General features: G+C 48.1%; 1 protein-coding gene across 1 annotated transcript in view; it reads right to left on the bottom strand.

Annotated features, from left to right (window-relative positions):
• Positions 1-26,462, bottom strand: part of DNAH3 (dynein axonemal heavy chain 3) — a 109,079-nt gene that overhangs the window by 74,521 nt on the left and 8,096 nt on the right. Inside the window, exons 7-20 of the mRNA XM_074323111.2 lie at positions 26,255-26,450; positions 22,949-23,074; positions 21,606-21,801; positions 19,702-19,881; positions 16,438-16,574; positions 14,863-14,968; positions 14,510-14,688; positions 12,272-12,456; positions 10,934-11,057; positions 9,804-9,957; positions 8,881-9,025; positions 7,609-7,820; positions 5,371-5,462; positions 1,427-1,541 (exon numbers count right to left, since the gene is read on the bottom strand). Coding sequence (XP_074179212.2) covers positions 1,427-1,541; positions 5,371-5,462; positions 7,609-7,820; positions 8,881-9,025; positions 9,804-9,957; positions 10,934-11,057; positions 12,272-12,456; positions 14,510-14,688; positions 14,863-14,968; positions 16,438-16,574; positions 19,702-19,881; positions 21,606-21,801; positions 22,949-23,074; positions 26,255-26,450 — 2,147 coding nt within the window. The remainder of the gene's footprint in view (positions 1-1,426; positions 1,542-5,370; positions 5,463-7,608; positions 7,821-8,880; positions 9,026-9,803; positions 9,958-10,933; positions 11,058-12,271; positions 12,457-14,509; positions 14,689-14,862; positions 14,969-16,437; positions 16,575-19,701; positions 19,882-21,605; positions 21,802-22,948; positions 23,075-26,254; positions 26,451-26,462) is intronic.

The following is a 26,462-nucleotide window of genomic DNA, read 5'->3' as shown; positions in this document are numbered from 1 at the left end:
TCAGCTGGCCTAAGCCCAGACCTGCAACTGGTGTCTGCTGGGGGGAGGACGAGCTCTGCCCTTCTCTATGTCCCTACTTCCTGTCCCCTGGCTTTCCTGCTCTCCCTCAGGTGGGGTCAGCTGGTAATCTGACTGGTGATGCCTGGACTGGTGAATCCCAAACTATGTGCTCAGGGCACTGAAGCAAACCCACAGCCAATAACTGTGGTTACTTAAATATAACATACACGTGTTTCTTTGACTTTACATATATATTTTTCCAAATAGCTGTTAAGGTGACAGTACACAGATACTTATTGTTTGAACCTAATTACTTCATAAACAAGGCTATGAGGTATTTCTTTTTTGGGGGCGGGAGTAACCATGAAAAAAGTACTTAGACACAAAACATGCCGTGAACCAAGAAAGTTTGGGAACCTTGGCCTATAATTTACTAGGCCACAGTTTACTACCGTGTTTCCCTGAAAATAAGACCGGGTTTCATATTTATTTTTGCTCCAAAAGACGCATTAGGGCGTATTTCCAGGGGATGTCTTATTTTTTTATGTAAAACAATCTACATTTATTGAAATACAGTCATGTCATCTTCTTCTGGAACACATCATCATAACGTACTAAATGCGTCCGTCTGGCTGACGATATTAACTGGGGCTTATTTTCAGGGTAGGTCTTATTTTCAGGGAAACATGATAGTTGAGATGACTGTATCTTAAAGGTCAGCCTTGTACGTGGATGGCACTTTTCCTCCTAGCCCATCATGGCAAGGAGGCTGACAAGCGTCTGTCCCCTTGTGGCAGGTCTACGGCACCAGGTGTGCCTTAAAAATACAGATGCCCACGCATTCTGGGGGTGGAGGAGTCAGAAAGAATCAACTGGGATTTTTTTTTTTTTTTTTTTTTTTTTTTTTGCGAAGCACTAAGCATTGTTTAATCCCGGTGTGCTTCTGCGGGACCTTGGAGCCTTCTCTGGGAGATGCTAATTCCGGAGACTTGTCAGCTCCTTGGCACTGGGAAAGCTGTTGCTCTGAATCCAAAGGGGTCTCTCATTTGAAGATGTGCCCCTCCAGTGGTGCCCAGAGGAAGGATGAGTGACACAGGAAGGCGGCCGGCAGGAAACACGAATGCTCGGCACAGCGATTACAGACAACCGTACGGCTTAGAAACGTCAGAGTTGCTAAGATACTAGATCTTAATTGTTCCCACCACAAAAAAGAAATGATAATTCTACGGTGGTAATCATATTGCAATGGATAAATGTATCAAATCCACACTGTGTGCCTTCAGTGACACACTGTTCTATGTCAATTGTATCTCAATAAAGGTAAATTAAATGGATCCTTCTTCCTCAGTGAGTTCTGTAACTGACTACATGATACAGGGGCCGCTGGCGGGGCGGGGGGGGGCTGGACACTGGGAGTGAGACTCACGGTGTCCCTGTACTTCGCGAAGTTGAAAGTTAGGTTAACCCAGTCTTGCTTCATCTTGTCCAGGTTTTTCTCCAGAGAATATTCCTTACTGGCGGCTGCTCCAATGGGCTCCAGTCTGAAACAGAGAACAGAGACAGGCAACAGGAGGAGCCAGTGAAAACACGGAAGAGGAGGAATTTCAGCTCAGCCTTAAGAGAAATGCAAAAGCCCTCGATTGTACTGAATTACTATCCTACTCTAAGATTTGCCAGCTACCTCCAATGTTTTGCAGGGTGTCTAACCCTCAGCACTAGAGACTTTTCGGGCTGTGTTATGGACTGAATTGTGTCTCCTCAAAATCGTGTGCTGAAGTCCTAACCCAGCCTGTGAGGTGCCCTATTGGTACCTCAGAATTCGAGGTACTGTTTGGAGATGGGGTCCTTAAAGAGGCGGTAAATTAAACTGAGGTCCTAGGTGGGTCCTAATTCAGTCTGACTGGGGTCCTCACTAACAGAGGGAAGACACAGGGAGAAGGCAGCTATCTGTCTATAAGCCAAGGACAGAGGCCTCAGGAGAAACCAATCTCGCCAATGCTTTGATCTTAGACTTCCAGCTTCCCAGGACTGAGAAAACAAATGTTGTTTGAGCCACCCAGCCTATCGCATGAGTTACAGCAGCCCTAGCTAATTACGACAGGGTGGCTAATCCTTTGCTCTGGGTGGGGTGAGAGGGGTGCGCCCTGGGCTCTGCAGGATGTTTAGCAGCATCCCTGGCCTCTATGCACTAGATGCCAGGAATAGACGCCCCTCCATCCCCACCTCTTGACAGTCATGGCAATCAAAAATGTTGCCAAAGGTCCCCTGGGATTGCAAAATCGTCCCCAATCGAGAACTACTGTTTTAAGGTCATTAAGACAACATCTCTTTTTTCCATTTTCATTTACTTTTCCCCACCTTATTTACTCTAGAATTATTCTTCTTTTTGTTCAGATCTGAGAACTTCTGTTAACTCATGTGACGGTTTTGGCTTCATGTCCAGTCCCTACCTTTTTAAAAAGACACCTGCTGTTTTCCTGATATGCTGTGTCCACCCATCTGTAGCCCCTCTGTCCCACAGAAAGGGGGAGGGAGAGAAGGAGGGAAAGAAGGGGAAGACAAATTCCTTTCTTCTTGTTTCTACATGGAGCTCTGGGTCCTAAACTCCCACATGGCCAGAAAATTGGGCAGCAAAGTTCTCAGAAGGAGGAGCAGGAATTATTCATCTCTTTGTCCCAACATTCATCTTTTGCTGCACCCTCGACTGCAGAAAAACCAACTGGTCTTTACTTAGAGGCCAGCACGCTGAAGCCCAGAGGAAGTAAGTGACGTGTCCAAAGCCCCACCCAGAGGGGAGAGCCGGGAGCAGGTCTGGACATCAGCTCCCCTGACTCCTAATCCGGTGCTGCTGCCTCCCCCAAGGGCCTTCTCCCCTCACTTTGTCAGAACGCGCACTAGAGTTAGTTGTTCAGGTGGTTTGAACACTTAGGGCCAACTAAACAGAGATGAGAGCCCTCGTTTAGCCTCATGCAGGGAGGCAGATGAAGCCCAGATAATGCCAAACACGACTGAACAAGACCTCAGCGGCATGGTCACCATCCTAAATGGGGCCTTTTTGGGAGACAACCCGAAAAAGCGTGTGAATAGGGGATAATTCATGGAAGCAGGTGCCAACCTAGGTGAGTATGAGACGTAAAGCCTGGCTGTATGGCTGCGACCAAGGCCCTTGACAGTTAGTAGGTACCCATGACCCAATATTAGGGGTTGTTGGTGTATTTAAATAAGATTAAATGCTTGCAACACACCGTAGGACTTATAATGATGCAACTAATTGCACGGGGAGGGATTAATCAGTTTAGGAGTCTGTGAAGTGTATCAAGAGTTGACCTTCCCCAAAGGTGCGAAAGCAATTCACGGGCTGTGGGCTGGGATAGAGCTGCACTGACAGGGGTGGTGGGGAACGGGGAACATGACAGTTCCCTGACAGGCAGTGGCTGAGATCTTGATAGTTAAACCAGTTTAGGCTGCTCGCCTTAACTCACAGCCCTCACAGTAATCACCTACTATTCTTCCCATTCTACAGATGAGGAGACTGAGGCCCGCAGAGGTGAACACCTTGGCCAACGCCTCACCCCTTCTGGATCTGTCACTTGAGCATGTTGGTGTGGAGAGTGGCTGAGTCAGTGCGTGTTCGCTTGGTCTCTGTCTCCTTGGATGGGTTTATTTTTCAGGTGTAAAGGGTAACGGTCAGCTAGCCAGCCTGGGCTCCAGCCTTGGTTCTTTCACTTACTACCTGTGACCTCTGGTGAGTTATTTTCTGTCTCTAACCAATTTCTTCCTCTATAACATGTGAATATTAGTAGCTAGACCATTATGTTGTTGTGATGGGTAACTTGGTTAATGTTCCTAAGTGCTGGGTGCAGCCTAAACGCTCAACAGATGGTATCTCTTGGAAGCATCTTATTGGGGGAAATGAGGCCCTTGAATAAAATAACCTAGATGCAGTAGAAACGCATGTGACTCTAGGGTTACTCATTAAAAAAAGGACAGTAATGGTGGTATTGGGGGGTGGACCACAAAGGGGCTCTATAATAAATCGGACAAGTCCGGGAAGCAAAAGTAACCTCCCAGGGAGACCCGAATCATAAATTCCCAGCTGAGCAGGTTTCTCCCACCTCCATATCATCGACCTTAATTCCAAATGCATTTAAAAAAAACGTAAACTGTCATTTTGGGAAGCATTTTCCTCAGTCTGTTGAGATCTTGCTTCCAGGCAAATCCTGTTTGGTTCAGATAAACTATAATAAGCTCTTATGAAAATGTTCTACATGTTTGGACATTCTTATGTCGATGGGGGTATCACACTATTCAGACAGCAGAGAATTTGGGGGGCCTGGAAGCACCTTAGATTAGGCCTGGTTTGCCATGTGTGGGGGAGGGTTCTCGAACTCCACCTTGGATCAGAATCGCCTGAAGCAACCCTGTCCATTCAAAATACAACATGAGCCACATGTCATTTTAAAGTTTCTAATAGTCACATTTTAAAAAGTAATAAGAAAAAGGTGAAATTAATTTTAATAATTTAACTCAACATATCTAAACTATTATCTTTTCAACACATAGTCAATATTAAAATTAGATACTGTGTTGTTGTTTTCTTAATAAGGCTGTGAAATCCAGCCTGTATCTTACACTTCTCGCACCTCTAATTTGGAATTGCTGTATTTCAAGGGCTTAATAGCTCCATGTGGCTAGCTGACCTGGAGGACTGGTTAAAAAACACATGGCAGATTCCACCCCCAAATTTCTGATTCAGTAGATGGGGGTGGGACCTGAGAACATGCATTTCTAATAAATTCCCAGGTGATGTCAACACAGCATCTTCCTATCCATTGCCCTGAAGGAAGTGTGGAAAAACAAACAGGGTCCTGAGAATGTCTAGTCCTAAAAAGAGCAATTCAAATAGTACAAATTCTCACACACAGACTCCAGGGGCATTTGGAGAAGGGGAGTAAGCAAGTGACAAGCTCTTTCACTTGATCATGTTTCAGGGAGTTTTAGAGCTCAGAGAGCCAGCCACTCTTGTTTGTTGTTTGGGTTTTTTTTTGTTTGTTTAAAGAAGGGGAAACTGAGGCCCAGAAATGTTAAATGGTTTTTCCTGAAGTCACTGACAGCTGGGCTTACAGTTCTGGCTCAAAGAACTTCCCCAAAACAATTTCCCTTTGAACGAAAATTTCTGACTCAGTTTTCTAGTCATAATCTGTTGTCAATTCTGCAGCTAGTCACGGGATGTGGGGGTTACTAAAAAGTCTTAGGTTACGCTAAACCAGAAGGAAGAAAACAGCCTGCTATGAGGCCAGTCCTACCACAGTGGGACTGCACAGCTACTTTGACCAAATAACTTCCTGAAGGGGGGGGAGGGATCCTTACTTGTCAATGAATTTGCTGAATCCAAATTCCAGCATATTTGCGAGACAAGTCGTTTCTGTGGGCTTTATTTCACAGCCGACGAGCTCACTGATCTGCAAAGACGAGAGGAAAATAAGCATTTTTGGTTCAAGGTAGTGACTTCGCAGTGACGATGGACTGTTCTGTCTCTGCAGCTCCCGGTACAGTAGCCCCAGTCACCTTCACTGGTTAGCCCTGGACATGTGGCTAGTACAACTGAGAGACTGAGTTTTCCACTTTACTTCAATTCAAACAGGTGCCTGTCGCCAGTGGCTATGGATTGGCAGCTGCACGTCTGAAGAGGTGGGAGGCAGCCTCGGATCCACAGCTTTGCTTCTGGTTTACGGGGGGCGGGTCCACCAGCATGGGGCACAGTGCAAACTTGTCAGCATTTCGGGGGCTGGGCCTGTCTGGTTTGTTTTTGTGCTGCCAGGGCCTAGTGCAAAGCCTGGTCCAGGACAGAAGCTGCAGTGTTTGCTTAATAAGGGCAGGAAGTCGTGAGTACATGTGACAGGCAGACCCCCAATTCTGTGACCTGAGGCTGCGGGAAAGGAGGCAGGGCTCCCGCAAACACCTTCCTTTCCATCCCAGTGCGCTAACTTGTTGGAAATGTGAGCACTTGGTGTTCCTTTCCTTTGGTGTCAATGATCCGCTGAGCTTGTGTTTTAAATGAAAACATCCCTGAGAAAGGTCTTCAGGGAAGTCTCTGGCGGCTTTTGAACACCTCTCCCGGGCACTGCAAGATCTGGGCAGTCTGAGGGTTACGCGTGCTCAAGAGAACGAGGACAGCAGGGAGTACGACTGGAAAACCTCACCTACTGCCCAAGTTTGTCCTTGGCCAGCCCCAGAAGGACGAAAGAATGTCAGAGCAGAAAGGGACAGGAGAGTTGTCGTGTTCTGTCATTTAGCCTTGTGTCCCTGGCGCCTGGCATTTCGTAGGCATCGATACATATTTGTATAGTGAAAGCAGGAGCGAGCCAGCTAATTCAAATGGCTGAGGACACCTGGAGGACCACTAGGAGATGAAATAATAAAAGGACCATTTACTGGGGGCTCACTAGGTGGTAGGCACTGTCTCAAGAGCTTTCGGTACTTATTTCCTTCTCCCAACATAATAAAGAAGTTTTTATTAGTGTTTTACCTATAAGGAAATTAAGACAAAGAAATTAAGTATCTTGTCCACGACCATCCAGCTACCAAATGGCCCAATTGGGACTTGGATCTAATTCAGACTCCAAAGCTCTTATGCGTCTCTCACAGGTCTTCCAGGTACAGTTCTGCGAGTTATACGTTGCTTCACTTTGGAACGGTCAACTCACACTGCGCTGCACAAAAACAGCACTCCTTCGACTTGTGCAGTGTTCAAGCTGCACAACTGGTCCTGCGAGCCCTGGGCCCTCCTTCTCTAAGACCTGGGTTCCGGGCGTGCTCTCAGATTGGGTCCTTCCAGAGCCAGTGTCCTCAGCCGTGTGTATGGTCCCAAGAGGGCCACCCAGGCCAGGTCGGGGACGAATCTGCCTCTGGACGCTCACCTCCACCTCGGCACACAGAAGCTCCCTGGTCGGGGCGCTTTAAGGCCACTGCTAGCCCACGAACGTGATCATCATTATAGAAACACAGTGAATTTTTCCTTCCTCTGCTCAGTGTTCACACCATGCTTATCACCCTCACACTTGGTTGCTTATAAAAATCTCACCTATTTTTAGGGAGAATATTTATCATTCTCATTTATAGACTCAAAGGCTGAAAGAAGAATGCCAAATATTCCTGAATACTCGCGCTGGACAAACCCAAGCAGGAGTCAGCAGGCACGGTTAGGAACCTCCCCCCACCAAGGTGTGACTTTGTCTTCTGTGTTCCCAAGGTCAAGGAACCAAGCGAGGCCCCTCCCACTGTAACTCAACAGCCTTGTGACCCTTTAAACTTCAGAGCAGACAAGGAGAGCCTTGGTGGCCACTGGCTGGCACAGCACTCAACCACAAGTCCTGGGGTCCCCAAAGAAAAGGGTCAAAGGCTCATGTGCAGAGGCAGGCAGTTCACCCCTTAACCTGCCTGCTTCCTTCCATCAAAGGGGTGTGAGCCCCATGATCACGCCCCCCTCCCGGCGGCCAACATGCTCCTTTCAGAAAGGAGGCGCTTGACCCATAATGGCGCCTGCCTCCCAGGGGTGACCAGGGGCGACCAGGGGCGGGCTGCCAGGGGAGGGGGCAGTTTCCGCACCTGCTGCCAGTGCCGGGCTTTCAGCCCCGGGTTGCAGGAAATGGTGAGGACAGGTACATGCTGCCTGAACTTCTCAATCTTCATTTTCACGTTCTCTACTAAGCGTCTGGGTGCAGGCACGTCAGCGAAGGTCTTGGTCAATTTGTATATCGTCCTCCACATAAGCCCTATTTCCTCCGCGATTTCCTCAGCATTCAGTAAAAAGAGGGGTCCTGAAATAGAAAAGACGGGGTGAGCGGAGGGTCAGACCCCCAGGTAGATGTCAGTCGCGTGCACCTTTAATTCCCAGTACTGAGAAGTGGGCCTACGGTATGGAGACTGGAACAAGCACCGGCTTTGGAGCTGGGTCTGGAGCTGAAACTTCCACTCAGCCGGTGCAGCCGTAGGCGTGTTTACTGAACCTTTCAAAGCCTCAGCAGAATCACCTGTGATACACAGGTGACAATGGACGCCTTAGAGGGTGGCCGTGCACATAAGTGAGACGTGTACAGAGGCTAACATGGCGCCTGGCATGTAACACAAGGCAGATCGGGAACTAATTGTCAGGAGGTTACGGATGCTGTTCCTGAAGGATTAAAAGGTGCTCCACAGACGCTGTGAAATATTAGCAACCGCGGGCCGTGAGTGATGGAGACATGGGAGCTCTCTGTTCCGTTCTGGCAACTTTTATGTGGGCTTGCCGTTATTTAAAAATGGATTATTTTAAAAACAAAGAATGACACCTCAAATGCAAATGAAAACTTCTGCTCTGTGAAAGACACTCTCCTAAGAACAAGAGGACCGGCCACAAACGAGGCCAATGGTGTTTAGTGACGGCAACACCCCCCACACTGCCGGAGCTAACGATGCAGAAGGTACCCTCGTCCTTCCCTCGCCCTCCCTGTCCCTGGCTCCACATCAGATCCATCATTAGCCCCGTTGGCGCTGGAGGAAAGTTTCTAGAAGTGTCCAGCACCCTGGCTGGCCCTTCCTGAGGCCACACAGCAGTGGAACCGCCATCTTCTGCCCCGACCCTTTGCCTCGCTGAGTCACTACCCGATCCATGTCTCTGGGGGGCTGCATACTGTTTGACCCTGGCAATGGGTCCGGCGCTTTGATGCCAGCCTTCCCTCACTCTCAGGTCAGGAGAGTCTGACTGTGGCTGCCTTAATCCTGGGTACCAGGACATGGAGCACAGCTCAGCCAGAACCTGAAGTTCAGACTCTGCGTCAGAGCTGGCTGGGGTGGCTCCGTGACCCGACCCCCAGCCGCCCCGCAGAGGGAGCGGCTCACCGTTCATCCACTCCTCGGACTTGGTGCTGAACTCGTACGTCGTCACCCACAGCTGCTCGTAGGGCACTTTGTTGGTCATCACCGCTTGCAGGAGAGGGAAGGTGCTCTTCTCCTTTTCCAACAGCTCCTCCTCCTTGTTGATCAACTGCAGGGCAAAAGGGGGTGCTGTGTGCGGGTGGGCGGGCCTCCTGAGCCCAGAAGCCACCGTGGCAAATCCCTCAATTCTCTGAGAACCAAGTGGAGGAAGCTGCTTGTTCGTCTGGAGAGCAAGGGAGGAAAACAAGGCATGGACTCAAGCAAGAAGGTCCGTTTGTCCCTCCAAGGGCCATGGCAGCTGAGATCTCGTTGGGTGAAACTCTAGGATAATCTGTCACTTGCTCCACCAACTTCGTTCCCACGGTAACATACCCATGTCCCCATGTGCACAATTTTCACATGTACTCAAGCTGTTTACACGACGTTGCCTTCTTGTGCTGGCTTGCCTCAGAGGGAAGAACTTTAATGGTTAAAGAACTTGCTAGTTGAATTTCAGGATAAGTTACTTAGCTTCTCCAAGTTTTAACACTCTCATTTTAAATAGGGATAAATAGGGGTAATAAGAGTACGTCCCACAAAAGTTTGTTACGGGCATTAAGTGACACATCGCACAGGAAGCCCTTTGCACAGTGCTAAGCACGTGATAAAGGCTCAATGCACGTGAGCAATCATTCTATTATAATATCTTCTCTGTGTTCTCAGTGACCAACAAAAAGCTAATATAACGTAGGATATGGACAAAGGTAGTTGAAAGTACCAATGAAAGAACCAGTCAATCAACCAACACTAGCCACCTGACAGGTAAAGTTAGGAAAATACAAAACCAACGACCAGAAACTGTAAGAGAGCAGCACAGAGTCGGAGGTCCCCACCCCAAGTCCCCAAACCTCAAACTCCACGAGCGCCTGGTCTAGGTTCTTAGAAAGCTCGTGAAGCTTTTCCACGTTGTTCTTCATTTCTTCTGTAGTCATCACTTCACGCTTCCTAAAACCTTCCAGGTCCTTGTTGTAGCCCTCGAGTTTCAACTCAAACTCTGAGCATCTGAAAGTAAAGACAGCCCAAATCACATTGTGATTTTCAAAGTCACAGGATTGCTCACCCACACGCAAGCCTAGGGCAAATTTGATCTCTCATGCGACACACACACACCTTTCGTTCTTGTTACTGGGTTTTTTTTCTGGACAGCGGACCTAAGACACATTTTGAAGGTAGCAACTAAATGGGTTTCCCCTTCAGCCCCAATTCCCATTCTGTGTAGAAATCCCTGCTTTTATCCACTCTGTCTCTTTCTTGTGAGAATTTGAGGGATGACGGGACCTCATAAGGGGCAGTAGGAGTGTCATGTGTGAAGTGGATAGTAATTGGTATGGATCTGAAGTTCATAAACAAACTGTGAAAGCTTGTGCATGAGTGCGTGTCTTTCCCAGGTACATAGTACCTGCCCACATCACTGGATTGCCTGAGTTTTCAGTATGTCTACATGTTCTTTGTCACTGCATGAAAATCTTTCCTTAGCAGCCAAGCACACCTCCATGTCCAGCAAAGAGCAGCGCACAGAGTAGAGATCCATACTGAACAATGAAGGAATAACGATGACAGCCACGCTGGCTCTGACAAGACCAGCTGCACAGTAGGCATTTTGTCAGCCTCCTGCCAGGCCTTTATTATCGCTGTCCTGCTCTGTCACACATCTGTGGTCTCCAAGGGAAGGCGGATTCTGCTGTGATTCTTGCAAGGCCATTATTACACGCCCCTATTTTTGTCGTTTTTTTCTCTCTGCACAGCCAAATTCCAACTGCTCGAGGCGGGGGAGGGGGGGGCACTGGCAGGGTTCTACAGGGAAGCAGCCTAAAGAGAGCATCCCTCGGTGGGAAACAAAAGGAAATTCCTTCTCCACCAACTGTCTTCAGCCCTCGCCCACGCATTGCTGTGGGGAGATCCAGACAGAAGCAGGAAACGGGCAGTGTGTTCTGAAGCGGGGTATCGTTTCTAAAACAACCTCGGACACTCCCTGTACCTTTTCATGAGGTCCATCTCTGCCTGGTCCCTCTTGCTAAAGAGCAGGTTTCGGCTGTTTTCAAAGACGTCTTCAATCTGGTCTGGCCAGAGGAGCAGGGCGCTGTTTAACTTGATATCCTCTTCTGCAAAACACACACAGTCTCCTTCGGACGCTGCTCAGCAGAGGTCAGCATGCACGGAATTAAGGCAGCAGAACAAGAGGTCAACAGCCATGGGCAGGGGTGGGGGGTAATGAATGGGTGGGCCCGTTATGGATGAATGACAGCCAACATTTACTCAGCACATACCAAGGGCCAGGCTAGAAGGTAGACAGTATTATCATCTTTGTTTTCACAGAAGGGGGACAGTTAAGCAGTTGGTCAAGGTCACCACTAGAACGTGGCAAAGCAGATTTCAAATCCAGGTCTAACCAACTTCCAAGCCTATGTTCTAACCACTACACTTTACTGCCTTCCTGAGCTGGGTCAGAGCAGAGTAAGAACCTGGGACGAAGTTCCGGTTCTACTCTTTAAGCCATTTCATCCCATCTGAGTCTCAGTCTCCCTGTCGGTTAAATGGCAGTAGTAATATCAACTCCAGTTGCCCAATGCGTCCCATGGCTCTGGTCAAAATGTCCTAGGCTCCTCTGTACCCTTGGAATTCAGGCGGCAGAGACCAGTGAGAGAATCGAGTGTGCACATGGTCAAGGGCACAGCTCCAGAAGGTGCCGGAGGGTGGTCAGGAGATACTTGTCCCCCCAGGCCCTCTCTCTCCCTCCCATCACCGTTCCCCCCCCCCAACGCTGTGAACACCAGGTAATTCACAGGTATTTCCAGAGGAAAACAGCTCTGACACGTGGCTTGTGGAAAGCACAGCAGCTTTTCCTACAAACCTGGTCCTGACAAACTCTAACTTGTCCCCATAAGCCTTGAAGGGGCTCTAGGACCTCTTTCCGTTTACGATAGGCAGGGGCAGGAAGGAAAGGGCCCTGGCCTCCTCAAAGCTGGAACTGTACAGTAGTGACAGACAAACGAAATCTCCCCATTTGTAAAAAGACTCAGCGTTTGGACGTGCTTTTCCAGGAATACCAGGAACAAGATACCAAGACAGGTATCTACGAACTAGTCAGTCCCTGGATATTTCTTCTTTTCGTCTAATGATAAGATCGCCTCTGTCTGATTCAAATTCCTGTGGGTAGGAGCATGAGTTAGCGCCTCTACCACGTGGGAGCACTTGAAAGCAGCCTCCGGTATTGATGTTCAGTGGGGGGAGGGGTGACTCACTCTCCCCCCTTCCGACTCCTTTTCCTTAAAAATATAAAGATATGCATCCACCCGCTTGTACACGTATGGCTTACGGGGCAAGTCTGCATAATCCATCAGGAACTCCAGCCGTTCAATCGCATCTCTCAGTTGCCTCCGGAGTTTGAACACAGTGACGTCACTGGATTTCTTTAAGAATTTAATGAGTGTCACGAGCTCCTCCGTGTTGACGGGAATCTCACTGACCTTGTCTGCGATGTTGCTGTACTGACTGCAGATGCTACCGGAAAAAACAGCCATGATCATCCTCACCGTCGTCACCTGAAATCACTTTCTCACAAGACCCATCAGGCTAAACAGACGTGATTCCTATTTGGAGACAGGAACAATGGCTTCCCACTTTCCTCCACCTGGAAAGCCTGGATGGATGGGAGGCACATGCACACTACACGTCTGGGGTAACAACAGCAGAAACAGGAACAATATCTGACAGGCAGTAAGTCCTTCACTATGTGTCACGCCCCCTTCTAATCACCGAATACGTATAGAGCTCATTTAACCTTCACAAAGATCCTAAGAGGTAGGGATTATTATCATGGACGTTCTAGAATGGGAGGAAGGGGTGCTGGGGAACTTCATCCACAGGACCACGGCATGCAGTGTCAGAGGCAGGATCTGAGCCGGTTTGAACTGACGGCATGCACATAAAACTGTCCTTGCACAATCTTCCATGTTCTTTCCTCCCCACAGCTGTCTAAGATGTCAGCACTTAGCATGACCTTGAAAGCTACACGTTGAAGATGTAAAGTCACCATTTGCTTGAGTTTCTGAATGCGCACAGTAGGTCTCCTCCACCAGCTGGAGCTACCCTGAGCAAGAAATAAACTTCTATTGCATTCAGTCATGACATTGTGGGTCTGTGTGTTACAGCATCTAGGCCAGCCGACCCAACGCAGGTAGACGCTCTCAGACTCACAGACGACTGCCGGATGTGAATCCATCCTCCTCCCTTTTGTATGAGACTACATTGAGTAAATACCATGTGGCCACTGGCTGTCAGCCTCTTGGGAGGGCCCAGAAGGGTGGCAGCAGACCTAGCATCTTCCAGACCCTCTAAAAGGTCCCGAGTACAGGTTGGTGATATCAGGAAACTGACCAACAAAACACCTTAGCAAGATCGAGGGATAAACTGAGCACAGGAAACACTGCCTTCTAGAGGTAGAGACAACATCACTTCAAACCTACAAGGCCAGGGATCCCAGCGGACAGGGCTATCCTCTGTCTGGTGCAGGGGATAGCACAAGGGAGACCAACAAATCTTGCACCACCCTGTGCCCTCTCTCTACCTGCTGTCATTGTTTGGATGAGAATTCTCACCGTGACGCAAACAAGCACTGAACCAAAGAGATCATTCCGTACGTGCACGCTGGGTCCTGCATGTTGCTCCATACTATTCAGGTCACTGTTCGAGCGACTTTAGACAGTGTCCCTGGAGTGGACATGAGTGGCATGCCCACTTCCTACCAATGCACCCCAAGGTGCCCCAGCCTCTATGCCCAGAGCACCCCATTCTAGGGTACACCTGGTTACAGGAAACAGGAAGGCACCCCACTCAGCACTGGCAGGGCAGTTAAGTGGCAAGGTCAGGGTTTGGGATCAGACGACTCAAATTGAAACTCACTTAGTAGGCAAGTTAGGTTTCCTTTCTGGGCCTCATTTTCTCCTCCATTCAGGAAGGTGTCTCCTATCTGTCTTACCTGCCTCATGAGTTATCGTGAAGGTCAAATGAGTCACAGTCACTATTTTTAAGACCAAAGAAACAGTTAACTCAGCCACCAACCTGGGGTTTCTGCATGCTTAGAGCTGCCTGGGTTCGGAATGGGACCCTCATTTTCACTTATATTAAAAAGGCCTAAGAAGGCTGACAGACCCCAGACCTAACAGCAGAGTCTGCACAGCAGTGGTTCTACGGAGGTCTGCAAGCGCCCTGTGCCTCTGCCGTCGCTAGACGATGGGTGAGAGGACCCGCGACCTCCAGCAGCCAAGTCCACGCAGCAGCACCTCCCCGAGGTTGCCCGCAAGAAGGCGAAGGCTGCAGGATCAGAGATGCGGCGCCACGATGCTTCCCCTGCCACTCAAGCCCCATGCAGTGTTCTCCCTGCTGTTCGCCTGCTGGCCTGAACCCGAATCCCCTGCCACTCTCACTTTGGGGCAGAAACAACTGGAACTAGAAATTTAGTCCGGTCATTGTTAGAAGGCATCGGATCTGGCTACGTTTCCATTCTCCCGTCGGGCCAAACACCGCTGTTATTTCTGCGCACACATAACGGTACCTGCTGTTGGTGTTTCGGTTTATATCCACTTGGAAGTGAATCAGACGGTCACTAAGATTTTCGGCTCGCTCACAGAGATCATAATTTAGAAACATGGCGTCAAGGCAGAACATGGCCAACGGCACGGAAATGTGCATGGACGCAATTTCATTTCTCCGTTTTTTTATGCTGTTGATCCTCTGTAAAAAAGGAGCATATGCTTAGCTGAATGTACCTGCTGTCTCTATGCACCTACCCACAGCCTCACCCCCGACCAGCCACGTCCAATGGTGAGCGCAGCATCTATGCCAACAAAACACTGAATGCTCAGTGGACGGTCACCAAGGTGTGAAATGTCAAGTGGCATCTCCTACCGTCACAAAATCCTCAATTTCATGATTTTCTTTCAGGAATGCAGTGATATTTTGCTCTGCCATGTTATCCAAGAGGTCATCATACTTTTTGTATACATTTAAGTACCTTCCATGTTGAAGAGCATAAAATCAAACAAATAAATAAAGGTTACCCAATCAGATTAGCCAGAGTGGCAAACGAATAGATCACAACATAAAAATTAGCCCAAACCAAGAGAGAGAAATATAATGTGGGAAAATGTACAATGAACTGGAAATTCAGAACTCTCACTTCAAACTCCAATTTCATTACTTCCTGGCAGCGTGAATTAGACAAGATATTTCTCTTTTTCAAAGATCAGTGTCTTTAATTTTATGTGGAAATGATAACGCTTCTTAGGGCTGTTGTAAAGCTAACCTGTAACAATGTGTATAGATAAAGCGATTAATACTGAGCCTGACATACAGTGAATGTGCAATAAACATTATTTCCTATCCCTCCTTCCAGCTCTAAAATTCTATGTCTAAATTTTAAGATGAAAACTTGGAACCAATAAACCTAAAATCAATTGAATAAAGTTAAGTTTCCCTCTGTCTGTGAACAGATCTTGCAGCAATGGCAGGGCCGGGTTCCCCCACATCGAGGATGTGTCTGGGATGCTTCCCAATCTGAGGCCATGATTTTCAGACTAGGTTAGCGGCAGTTCTCAGCTGGGGGGGATTCTGCCCCCAGGCACAGAATCTCGGCCATGTCTGGGAACGTGTTTGGCTGTCACACATTGGGGAGGACCTTGCTAGCCTCTAACCAGCAGAGGCCAGGGACGCTGCTGAAAAGCCTACCGTGCCCAGGATGGTTCCATAGTACGGAATTTGCGGGTCTGAATGTCAAGCTGCAGCAAAGAAGCCCTCCCAGGTGAGGGTCCTGGTTTGCGTGAGACAGTCCAGGTGACACCTGTTGTCCCCTGGTAATTGCTAAGCACACCCTTTTCGCTCTGCCAGTGTCTCAGTTTGGAAGCTGCCTTCTACGGTCACCCTAACTCGTGACTACCCACGTGAGACAGTCTACAGCGTGACGACTAAGGAACATTCAGATCACTTGTCCTCAGTCCCTTTGCTTTCAGCCCCAAGTCCACGAAGCTCTGAAAAGAGGAAGTCGCTTCAAGATCCGTTTGACAGCAAAAGCTGCCCTGAATGGATGTGAGGCCGCTGGTGTGAATATTCAGTGGTCGCTGCAGAAATGTCCATGTTCGGTCATGGGGTGCGGCCCCAGATCCTGCCACAGTACAGGACACGTGCCTGTGTCACTGGTGTAAAACCCGGAAATTCCCAAATGCCCAAGCCTGTCTGGCCTCAAGGCTTTCAGATAATGGAGGTGGGCCTGGAACTGAACTGGAATTCTGGTTCTCCTACTGACTTGCTGCGTCACATTGGGAAGCGGACAGTGTTCTCATCTGTAAAATGGAGATAGCCCACGGGAGTAAGTACTGGCTATTATCACGTCTTATTTCAGGTGCATGGAACAGTGATTGTTCACTTGACGATGGTTAAGAATTCTAAACCAATGGCCCAAAGGCTAATAACTAAGTCACAACTTACTTGTGGGGACCAACTTGGTTTTTCTGAAATACCACGAAAGCTTGATCCACAAAATCAGAAACCAGTTTTTCTTCAGGGTTAACGGTTCGAAGAATCAGATTACATCCTTTCAACTCTGAGAACAGGACAGATTCCACCTAAAGAGTAGAAACCACCTTTGGATGCCACAAGACGTCCACCAGACACGAGAAGGGAGACACATCAAAATGCCAAGCCCTACAGCGGGCTCATTTCCAGGACCCCATCTGCAGCCCTACTCCACTTCCCCTTGGACAGGTCGGGCCCTCTCTTCTCTCCCTCTTGCAGGATTATCCATCTTTCTAATCCCTGCTCCTTTCAAGTCTCATGTCCTTAGAGAGTCCCCCAGACCCCAGTGGATGTTAGGTTTCCCTGCTTCAAGTTCACAACTTTTTCCACTCGGCCCTCATCACAGCTGTCGTTAAATGAATGTGTAACGAGCTGTTCTAGCTCACGAAGGCTGGGATCACATTTGACTTTGTCACTATTGTGACAGGCCCACCAGGAGCTTGGCACACAGTAAATGCTCAATCAATACTGTGCGAGCGAATGGATATTATGGCGGTGCTCGCCCCGCCCTCCCATCCCTTTTTCTCTCCAATGAGAAGCCACTAGAGATAAGGGTTCTAATCCTGACTCAGCCACTGACTGGCTGTGTGACCTTAGGTAAGCTAATTCTCCTCTCTGGACTCCTGCTTTCTCATCTGAAGAAAAGGAGAGATATACTAGATTCCTTTCTCAGCTCAAAGAGGGGAAAAAAGCAATGACTTTATCACCAAGAGGCACAAAGAGTATCTCGTGTGAAAATTCAAACGCTCCAACTTCTCGATGGCATGTGTACGTCTCTGAGAAACGTTCTCGTTGGCATCACTCGTGAAGGCTGCAAAGTCCCCGCTGGGGACCCACTACCTTCCACTGCCCTGGCCGCTAAGGAAGTTTCTGGTGATCACTGTCAGAACAGACCTCAGAGTGCTTTCCTGGGTTACACCAGCTATGTGCTATTGATGAGAAAACATCGAATTAGAAGGGGGCAAAAGAAGTGCAAACGTCTGCAATCTGCGTTTTCCCTCTTGGGTCAGTCCAAAGGTTTGTAAGCCAGTGCCAGGTTTCTCTGCTGTGGCCGGTGGCTGAAGACAGGAGATGGGGGGTCATAGAGCGTGTAGACGGAATGGGTTAGGGCCCCACAGCTGGTGCTTCCTTCTCCTGGGGAGAAGTCTTCTATCGAAACAGGAAATGTTGCCTCCTGTTGCCCTTTAAACGTGGCTGGTTCTCCCGCACCCTGCAGAACCAGCTGCAGAACTGAGCTGAGAACAACGGCAGCCTTTTGGGTCATCACTGTCACTGTCTCTTATCTTCCTCGCTCTCTGATCCTGGACTTCTTGGTTCTGTCATCACCCTTGGTGCTGATGCCTGCAACACTTCAACTTTGGCATTTCCCTGGCACTTTGAGTGAGAAAATTCTCCCACCAGGAGAGAGACTGGCCTGAGCAGCTCTTCCCATAGTAACATATGTGTTTTTCAGATTATGAAAGTAACGGCTGCTAATGCTGGTTTAACTCCTTAGTGCATTTTTAGCTTTAGAAAACCCTTCCCTTACCTCATCCAGCTTCGTTTTATTTATGCCTTTCACCTCTCTTCACTCAGTCAATCAGTATTAAATCAGTACAGCATCCATGTTTCTCTCAGGTTTTCTTCTCTCTTGTTTTTTTTTTCCGCTAAGACAAATATTTGCTAACATTTGCTTTGGTTTCCTTCAGTAACTTTCCCACAAATATGCTTTCCTTCTGCACCCTGACAGCTATTTTCAAACATCTCATGCTGACGTTTTCCCCAACTTTAAAAATTCATGGTTAACCATAAATAAGGCAGGACTGGTAGGGGTGGAGGTACTGTCCATCTGTTGCTCCTCTTAGATACTCAAGCGGAGCGATTACTCTCACATTCTCACTGCGCAGTTCAGGAGAGAAGTCTGAGGGGTTCGGGGCAGGACCCAATGCTGTGCATGTCTCTGGATGGAGAACTCGGGGCCTGGGCAGCTTTTTCTCCTAATCTGATGAAGTCATTGGCAATCACTTGGGCCTAGCTTTCAAACGTGGAACAAACGGTGACCTGTGGTTGTGTGGTCTTAAGCATTATATCCATTGAATCTCCTACCAGCCCCAGCCGGGCTGTTTGCGGGAGCAGACCGTGAGCCTCGGGGTCTCCCAGCACAGCTGCCTGCAAACACTGCTGATCAGCAGTGGTGAAGGAGAGGTCGTGTGGTCTGTACTTTATCTGTCCCCAAGCCCCACACTTATCCTTCCAAATTACAGGGTCTTCTCTTTCATTTCCTTCCTGGGGATACTGATTGTAGGAGAGCTGCCTGCTGTTTCTTTCCCCTCCACACACCCGGGTTTCTTGTTAACCAGGCTCAGCTCAGTTCAAAACCCCAAATTCAGAGTTCTCTGGTGGAATCAACCAGAGCATTTGGTTTCACATGCTTCCCTACAAACCCCAACTTGAACCTTGAGCTCTTAGGACCAATCCTGGAAGTACAGAACTGCAAGGAGAACAGTGCATAAGGGTATCCACGCATCACACATAATGGAAGTCCGGGGGAGGGAGTAGGCAGGGAAACAGAAACACCCCACAGTTCCCTTCCCTATGTGAGGTCTGACACTGGCCCCCTTGCTACCTTCAACCACCCAAGGGAAGTAGAAGAATACGGAACACGAAGAGTCACAGTCGCATGGGTGACTCTGCCCAGTCCTACGTCTGCTAACACATGTCTACATATCAGATGAGCAATTCAACCCGGAAAGGAAACTGGAAAGCGCTTGGGTCAGGAGGGGAGGCTTCAGTCTCTGCCCTCGACATCAAAGTGGTTAAACCGACAAACATCTGGAACTTCAAGAGCTGAGTCAGGTATAGTTTTATGAAGATTCTTGGCAAGTTCATGGCAATTGCTCCTTCGTGAATGACCACCCCACGTTGGCTATGGCTTGGGACACACCTGCCCTTTTGAGGTTGGCACCATGCGGGGAGCTCTACTCGCTCACACAGGAACTGTCAATGCCCAGTTCTGGGAAGCATGAGTATCTCTCTGTGGCCCAAGTCCTCTTTCTGGGGTCACGGAGGGTGCACTTGGGATAGATCACCCCAAGTGAAACTCCACTCATTGAACATCTGGTACAAACAGCCATCTAAAATATATTTTACGCAATACGTAACTCAAAGTACAAATGGATGACGAAGCGAATACTGTACCTTGGGGATCCCCTCAGAGTTCTTAATAATTTCCAGGAAAGAGTTGTGTATTAGCTCCCAGCAGCCATCAAAGGATGGATTGAAGACGATAATGGGCTCATTGACCTCCAGGTTGATCCTGATCAGCTGAGGTGTGAAGAACTCCGTCTCTTGGTAAGGCTCCTGGAAATCGTTCCCATCCTTCAGGAGACAGAAGACAGAGCGACGGTCACACAGTGGGACCTTCCAGAGCCAACGGAGCGGATTTCACCCGTTCCCAGGACGACATGAACACCCAAGAAGGAAATGGAGGGTATCATGCACTGTTCGTGTTTCAGATAAGGGCTCGGGATGGCTTAGCCCAGCCTGAGCTCATCCTCTCTCTTTCCCCAAAGCTTTCATTCAGAATGTTTACTTTGCTGGGAAATTCCTGCATCGAATTTCCAAATCCTTCCCATCTTTCAATTTCAGCTCAAAATCGCCTCCTCTGGGAAGCCTCCCTGTTTCCTAGCAAGATGTAATCTCTTCTACTTCCAAACTTCCCATATTTCCACTTCCACGTGGTATTTTACCTTGCTCGGAGAGATTTAGCTCATCTTTTCTACTCTAAACTTGAGGGCAGGATCTGTGTCTGAACCGTCTCTCTCTTCCAAAATATCCAAGATAGCATTCGGCACATAGCAGGTGACCAACAAGAAAATTTTGACTGAATCCAAAAGTATAATTAGTTATCTGTCTACCTCAAATGAGTTGCTAATGAGCATACAGTCTATTTTAGACACTCAAAATGTCAGCCTTCCTGTAACAGAAATATTGGCTTGGATCTATTCCTAACTCTTTACACAGGCTAGTCATACAAGAAAACTCATAAACAACAGTGCCTAATGAAATTGCCATAGGGCAGCTATTAATATAAAGTACTTGTCTGACTAATTGCTTTTAGACATTTCTAGATCCGTTTAAGGATGACTGACATTTGTTGAACACCGACTATGTATCAAATACCCATAAATTCCCCCTTCTTTCAGGCATAGGAAGATTTTGTTGTTTCCTCCGCGTGGAATTTTAGAGTGTGATTTGTGCGCACTTCTGAGTCTCTTCTGCTGAGCAAAGTAGAGAATTATAGTGACACCTAGAGATCGGTCCTTATTAGGCTGCTAACACTGCATGCTGCATTCAGCAGCCTTGGTTTCTCTGTTCTTTGAGCCAGAGGGTCAATTATTCAACTTTATTCCATTTGGAAAAATGTTTAGAACGTAACATTTTATGCCCAGGCAATTTTAAGTTTTTATTACTGTTTAAGGTAAAATGTCCGGATGGTTTAAAATCCAGAAGAATCTCCCTGGATCCCTGCACTACCCAAGTTTAGGGGCTGCTACGACACTTTGAAAACTAGAACTTAGTGTGTTTGGTTTTTATTTCAACGTCACTGAAGTAGTTTCCAATTTTAGTATATGTGCTGCCGAAGCGAGCACAACTGAAGTGGTTTCATGAAGGAAGTAATTAACCAGGTCAACAAAGCCTTTTGTTCTTAGGGGTGCCCCTTTCAAAGGTGAAGAACAGAAGTCAGCATCTGCAACGATACACACAACACTCCCCAAGCATCACGCCAAAGGCTGATAACAAACTTTTTTCCAACCCCTTAAAGGGAGGATGAAAAAGTGACTCCTCCTCCTACTGTAAGGTATATATTCCATTTTATTCCATCTTTAAATGTTCTTAACAATGTCTACACTTCGGTAGATTTTCACCAATTTAGTAGTAGGTAATTATGCCTGGAAAGCTTGCTGTGTATTCATAGAAATCATTTTTATAAACTAATAATGACCTGATATGTGTGCGAATAAAGAATTTTACGTGACGGAATCCTGAGTCTATTGTGGTTGTTTCCCCTCGAAAGGACCTCCTTCCGGCCCCCTACATACCTTGTATATCATGAAAAAGGAAACGAGGTCCTCGAGAGACTTAATGACCAGATTTCTGAGCTGGAGTGACATGAAAGATGAGACAGAAGCAAAATATCCCTCAATGTTCTGAGAGGAGTCGTAGTCGCTCTTGGGAGCAAAATGGACCCACTGCTCCTTCCGTGAGACAAAAAGCTGGGCACAGGTGGGGATCCACCTGGAGAGAGAGACAAGAGGGCATCCAAGGAGAACCTCTTCTGAGCTCTGAGAAGTCCCCTCAGCCATTCCCCACCCTCTGCGGCAAGGGCGATGGCTCCTTTCCCACTAAGCAGCTTTGCAAATTAGCACTTTCCCATTCCGGGCCACCTCACCTGCCCACAACCCTTTCCTAGAAAGTAGTAAGATTTGAATAGAGAGATTACTCCTCCATTAGCAATGACAAAATGGACAGGGGATACTGGTGACACATTCTACTGAGAGGCTATAGCTTTTTCATTACAATCAGAGATTGGGGGGAAGGGGCGTGAGGAACTGGAACGTTTTGTGCAACTTCTCTCCCTGGCAAATGCCTGGCCTCTCATTCAGACTTTACGGGTAAGGAGAGAAAGGGCAGAAAAGGAAGAGAACGCGGGAGGACAAACTCCAGTGTGGCAGAGACTGTTCAGAAGTTGAGAGCAGAAATTAGAAAACCGAAAGGAGACATGGATGCCTCATTGTTCCTTTCGTCTCTCTTCCCCCAGTTTCTCATTCCCAGTGGGAACTACCAGCCTTTTCATCCTCTCACGTTTCTTTTCTGATTGCTAGAAAACTGCTACACTAGCTGCCAGAGAAGGGGTCACAGTCTCAGAGGTAATTATCACATTTCCTGAGTAGCTGCTGTGTGCCCGCCATCACACATGCATATTCTCTGGTCATCAAAAGCCAAGGGTAGGGATTCTCATCATCATTTTACATGAGGGAATTTCTCCGGCTCTCGACACAGTCCCACCTGCATTTGTAAAGAAAAAGGAACTGTCTAAGTGACCCCAAAACCCCTAACCTTGGAACCCTGAGGCTGTTTATCTGGGCCACCTGAACACCAGCCATTCAAACGCACTGTCCTGTAACCCAGCAAGGCCATGAGGATTTCAGAGGAGGGAACTGCGTTTCACAGAGGCAGAGGGAGCCGAGAAGTGGGGGTTGAAGATCAGTGGACAAGCAAATGCAAAGACTGCCAGGGGATGGGGACATGGAAGGAAGCAGACAAAGAAGAAGGGAAGTCAGTGAACTGTGCAGACCCCAGGTTGGAAACCAGTGTTCACTTCAGAGAGTTTTCCATCTTTGCGCTCGTGTGACACAGCCCCACTCTGAGGCCCGATACTGACTTGTTGAGAAGAATCTGGCGGGCTTCCATGCAATGTTTCTGGATCACATCCCGATACTCCTGCGGCTGCAGAGGCAATTTTCCCGCCAATAATTCCTCTGTTCGCACAAACCGGAGGTCTTTAAATCTGCCAAAAGAGAGGGAGCAACTGCCTAAGCTGAGATGGCACTTAACAGCAAATTGGATAGGATGGGCTCAAAGGGCATCCCTGCTCGTTTTTCAATGAGAGGAGATTTGATCAGATCACAGCTAAGTATATCTGAGAAATCTGGACCTCGGAGGAGGGAATGGAGTGTCTACAAGAACTCTGGCAAAGAGTAGATAAATGTGCCAACTCACAGGTGTTTACTGACCCTACCTGTGTTGTGCTCTGGGTAACCCATCTGGGGAGGGGGGTTTGGGCACCAACTTGGTGTCTAGCTGGCTGGGAACTGGGATATCAAGTGAACAAATCAAAATTATTTACAACAGTGAAGACACAGAGGACTGAGCAGAGTCCCACCTTCACGATCAAGTGGGCTCTTGAGCTACTAAAGAAGCCGGCTTTGGTCTAAACCCCAAAAACCCCCTTGGACCTACCCCCAACAGCTGGCAGGTTCACCAAGATGCACAGCCTCCCCTGGCACTGTGCCTCACACGATGCCAGCGCTCAATAAATATTTGTGAAATGAACACATGAATCTCCTTCCCTCTTCTGTGACACTCTCATCCTCCTCTGCTTCTCTGATCAGTGGATGAGTTGCCCTTCGCCACGCTTACCAAGGCCTGTTTAGCTCACAGGGCCACCGTTTCTCTTCCCGACATCAATTCCATTCATTTATAAACCACTCTTTCAATGCCTATCACTTCCCCAGCGAGATCGTTGCTCATTTTCCTCACCCACTGTAATGACCTGAGGCACGTCTCCTCTTCCTCCTAAAATCCGGCAGCCTACACTTCTGTTTCTTTCTGGTGGGGGTGGTGAACTTAGCCTTCACCTTGCCGGGTCAGTCACAAAGCACTGCCGGGGAAGGCCAGAACCCACGGACCTCACTCACCGTATACGTTGGTATCCAATCCTCGTGTGGCCCTCGTCACCTTCTGATGATTATGTTACGTATCTTTAATTGAATCCAGACAAACTTCCCCCAGTGGCCAGAAAATCTACGCTTTCTTCAGATCACAACCCTCATCTGTCCTCCAAATGTCTCACCCTTCACCGATCACTAGTATGATTCTTTGAAGTGAAACAGTGCAGGTCACGTAAGAAAATGACTCTGCATCATTTCCTCAACAAACCTTTCTAACTGCTGATTTTCTGGTTCCGCTGACAAAAACCTCTTAAATGATTCTGGCTCACTTTTGTGCCTCTGCTGGGAGCCATGAAAGGCAGGGGGTAAGAATGCTTTCTTCTCATCGGAGGCTACAGGTTCAGGAACTTGCCATCTTCAGGACATGATCAAATGAAACACACGCAAATCCTCTTGGCATTAGACTCCTGGCAAGTTTACCAGCCCTAAGACTTACCTCCTTGTTAATTTCTAGGTCACTTTCTTTTTGGAGGCCGTCAACATGCTTGTAGTTCAGGCAGTACCTTCATGTACGAGCTGCACTATGCCTGGTGCTGGGCTAAGCACTGACCCAGCACCCCCATGAGGTAGGTACTGTTGTTATCCCCACTCTGCATATAAAGAAACGGGCCCAGAGAGAGTAACATCCCCCAAATCACATGGCTCAATAATGACAGAGCAAGAGCCAGAGCCCAGGCAGTCTACTTTCAGAGCCCTATATCCTATACATCTCTGCCTCGTTAGACAATCACTACCTTTCTTTTCAGGGTCCTGACTGGCACCTCCAATGCTTTAGAAAACTGAATTCAGTTCAAAGAAGGAATGTGCTTATTTCTTGTCATTGGTGGGCTCCATCCTAGGTTGACTTTCCCCACGATTCGTTTTAAAGTCAGAGGTAAAATTAAGAACGTGAAAAACAAATAAGTCCTCCAAGATGAAACATGTTCTGAGCTACATAGAGATCCTCCCCAAAACAAAATATTTGCACTATGTTCAGTCAATAAAAATGAAGTAAACATATTTGCCTCTAATTTTTCTAATAAAGAGCCCAGATGGTGGCAGCTCATCGTTTCATTAGCCTGACCTTTCAGTGAACTCTGGTGGCCTTATTCTCCCACCAGGATTTGCACCCCCTCTGGAAAGGCACACAGAAGAAGGCCAGTCTCTCTCCCCAGGGCAACTGATGAATGGATACACAAAATGTGGTGCAGCCAAACAATGGAAGAGAACGCAGCCAGGAGAGGAGTGAAGCACTGACACACGTTCAGTGTGGATGGACCCGGGAAACATGATGCTCAGTGAGAGATACCAGACACAAAGGGTCACATGTGTGGTTCCACTGATGTGAAATGTCCAGAATAGGCAAAGCCACTGAGACAGAGAGCAGATTAACGGTTGCCAGGAGCTGAGTGGTGGGGAGAATGGGCAGTGATTGTCAATGGGCACATAGTTTCTTTTGGGGATGATGAAAATAGTCTTGAATTAGACAGTGGTGAGGGTAGTAAAATTTGTGCCTACACTAAAAATGACTGCATTGTACATTTTAAAAGGGTAAATTTTATGATGTGTGAATTATACCTCAATTTAGAAAAATGAAAGAGAAAAAAAGGGACTCACCCCTCCTCTGCACACCTACTGTTCCTGTGGCCCATTTGTCATGCGTGACTTTGACTGAGACCACTGCCTGCCATGCCCGTGCTGGCGCTGAGTTACACGGAGGAATAAGACGCAAGCCCCCATGTCTCATAGGTCAGGGAGACACAGCGAGTAAATATGCAATTACAGTTCAGCGAGACACGGGTCATCATGGAGGTAGTGGCTGATTAACGCTTCCTGGGTATTGTATCAGGCGTTGCTCTAAGTACTTCGCATGTAGTAGGTTACTGATTCCTCCCACCAATGCTAGGACGTGGGGGCCCTCATTATCCCAAATAGAGACAAGGGAAGCAAGGCATAGAGATGGGACGTAACATCCCATGTTACCTATGAAGCAGCAGGGTTACGATCAGGACCTGGGCAGGCTGGCCCCACATCTGTGCTCTTCACCAGGACACCCCAGTGCTTAGACAGGGGTGCCAGGGAGCCCCGAGGAGGACCACTGACCCCTGCGTGGAGACTGTCACTTACAGTTCCTATGCCTCATGGGTCTAGGAGTTTCGTCATTTCACATCAAGGGCAGGGCTGTGCCACAGTGCCCAGCATAAGATGTCCTCGTGTGTGTGTGAGCAACGAAGAGAGGGGAAGGGGGGCCTCCTTACTCTGCAAACCACAGCTCCTCCAGGCCGAGCATCATGGGATTCACTGTGTGTAGATGCTCCTCATTCCACTGCCTGGCATTCCGATAGACGCTGTGCCAGGGCACAGGGGCCCGGATCACTCTTTGCGGAAACGTGCGGGGCACACTCTCGATGAAGAGTCTCTTTCTCTCCGCTGGGTCCATGAGGATGTAATCAACTGTCACCAACA

Source organism: Rhinolophus sinicus, chromosome 10 (genome assembly GCF_057876585.1).
Source record: "Rhinolophus sinicus isolate RSI-liver-muscle chromosome 10, RSI-T2T, whole genome shotgun sequence".
Classification (NCBI taxonomy): domain Eukaryota; kingdom Metazoa; phylum Chordata; class Mammalia; order Chiroptera; family Rhinolophidae; genus Rhinolophus; species Rhinolophus sinicus.
This window is presented reverse-complemented; position numbering and strand designations above follow the sequence as displayed.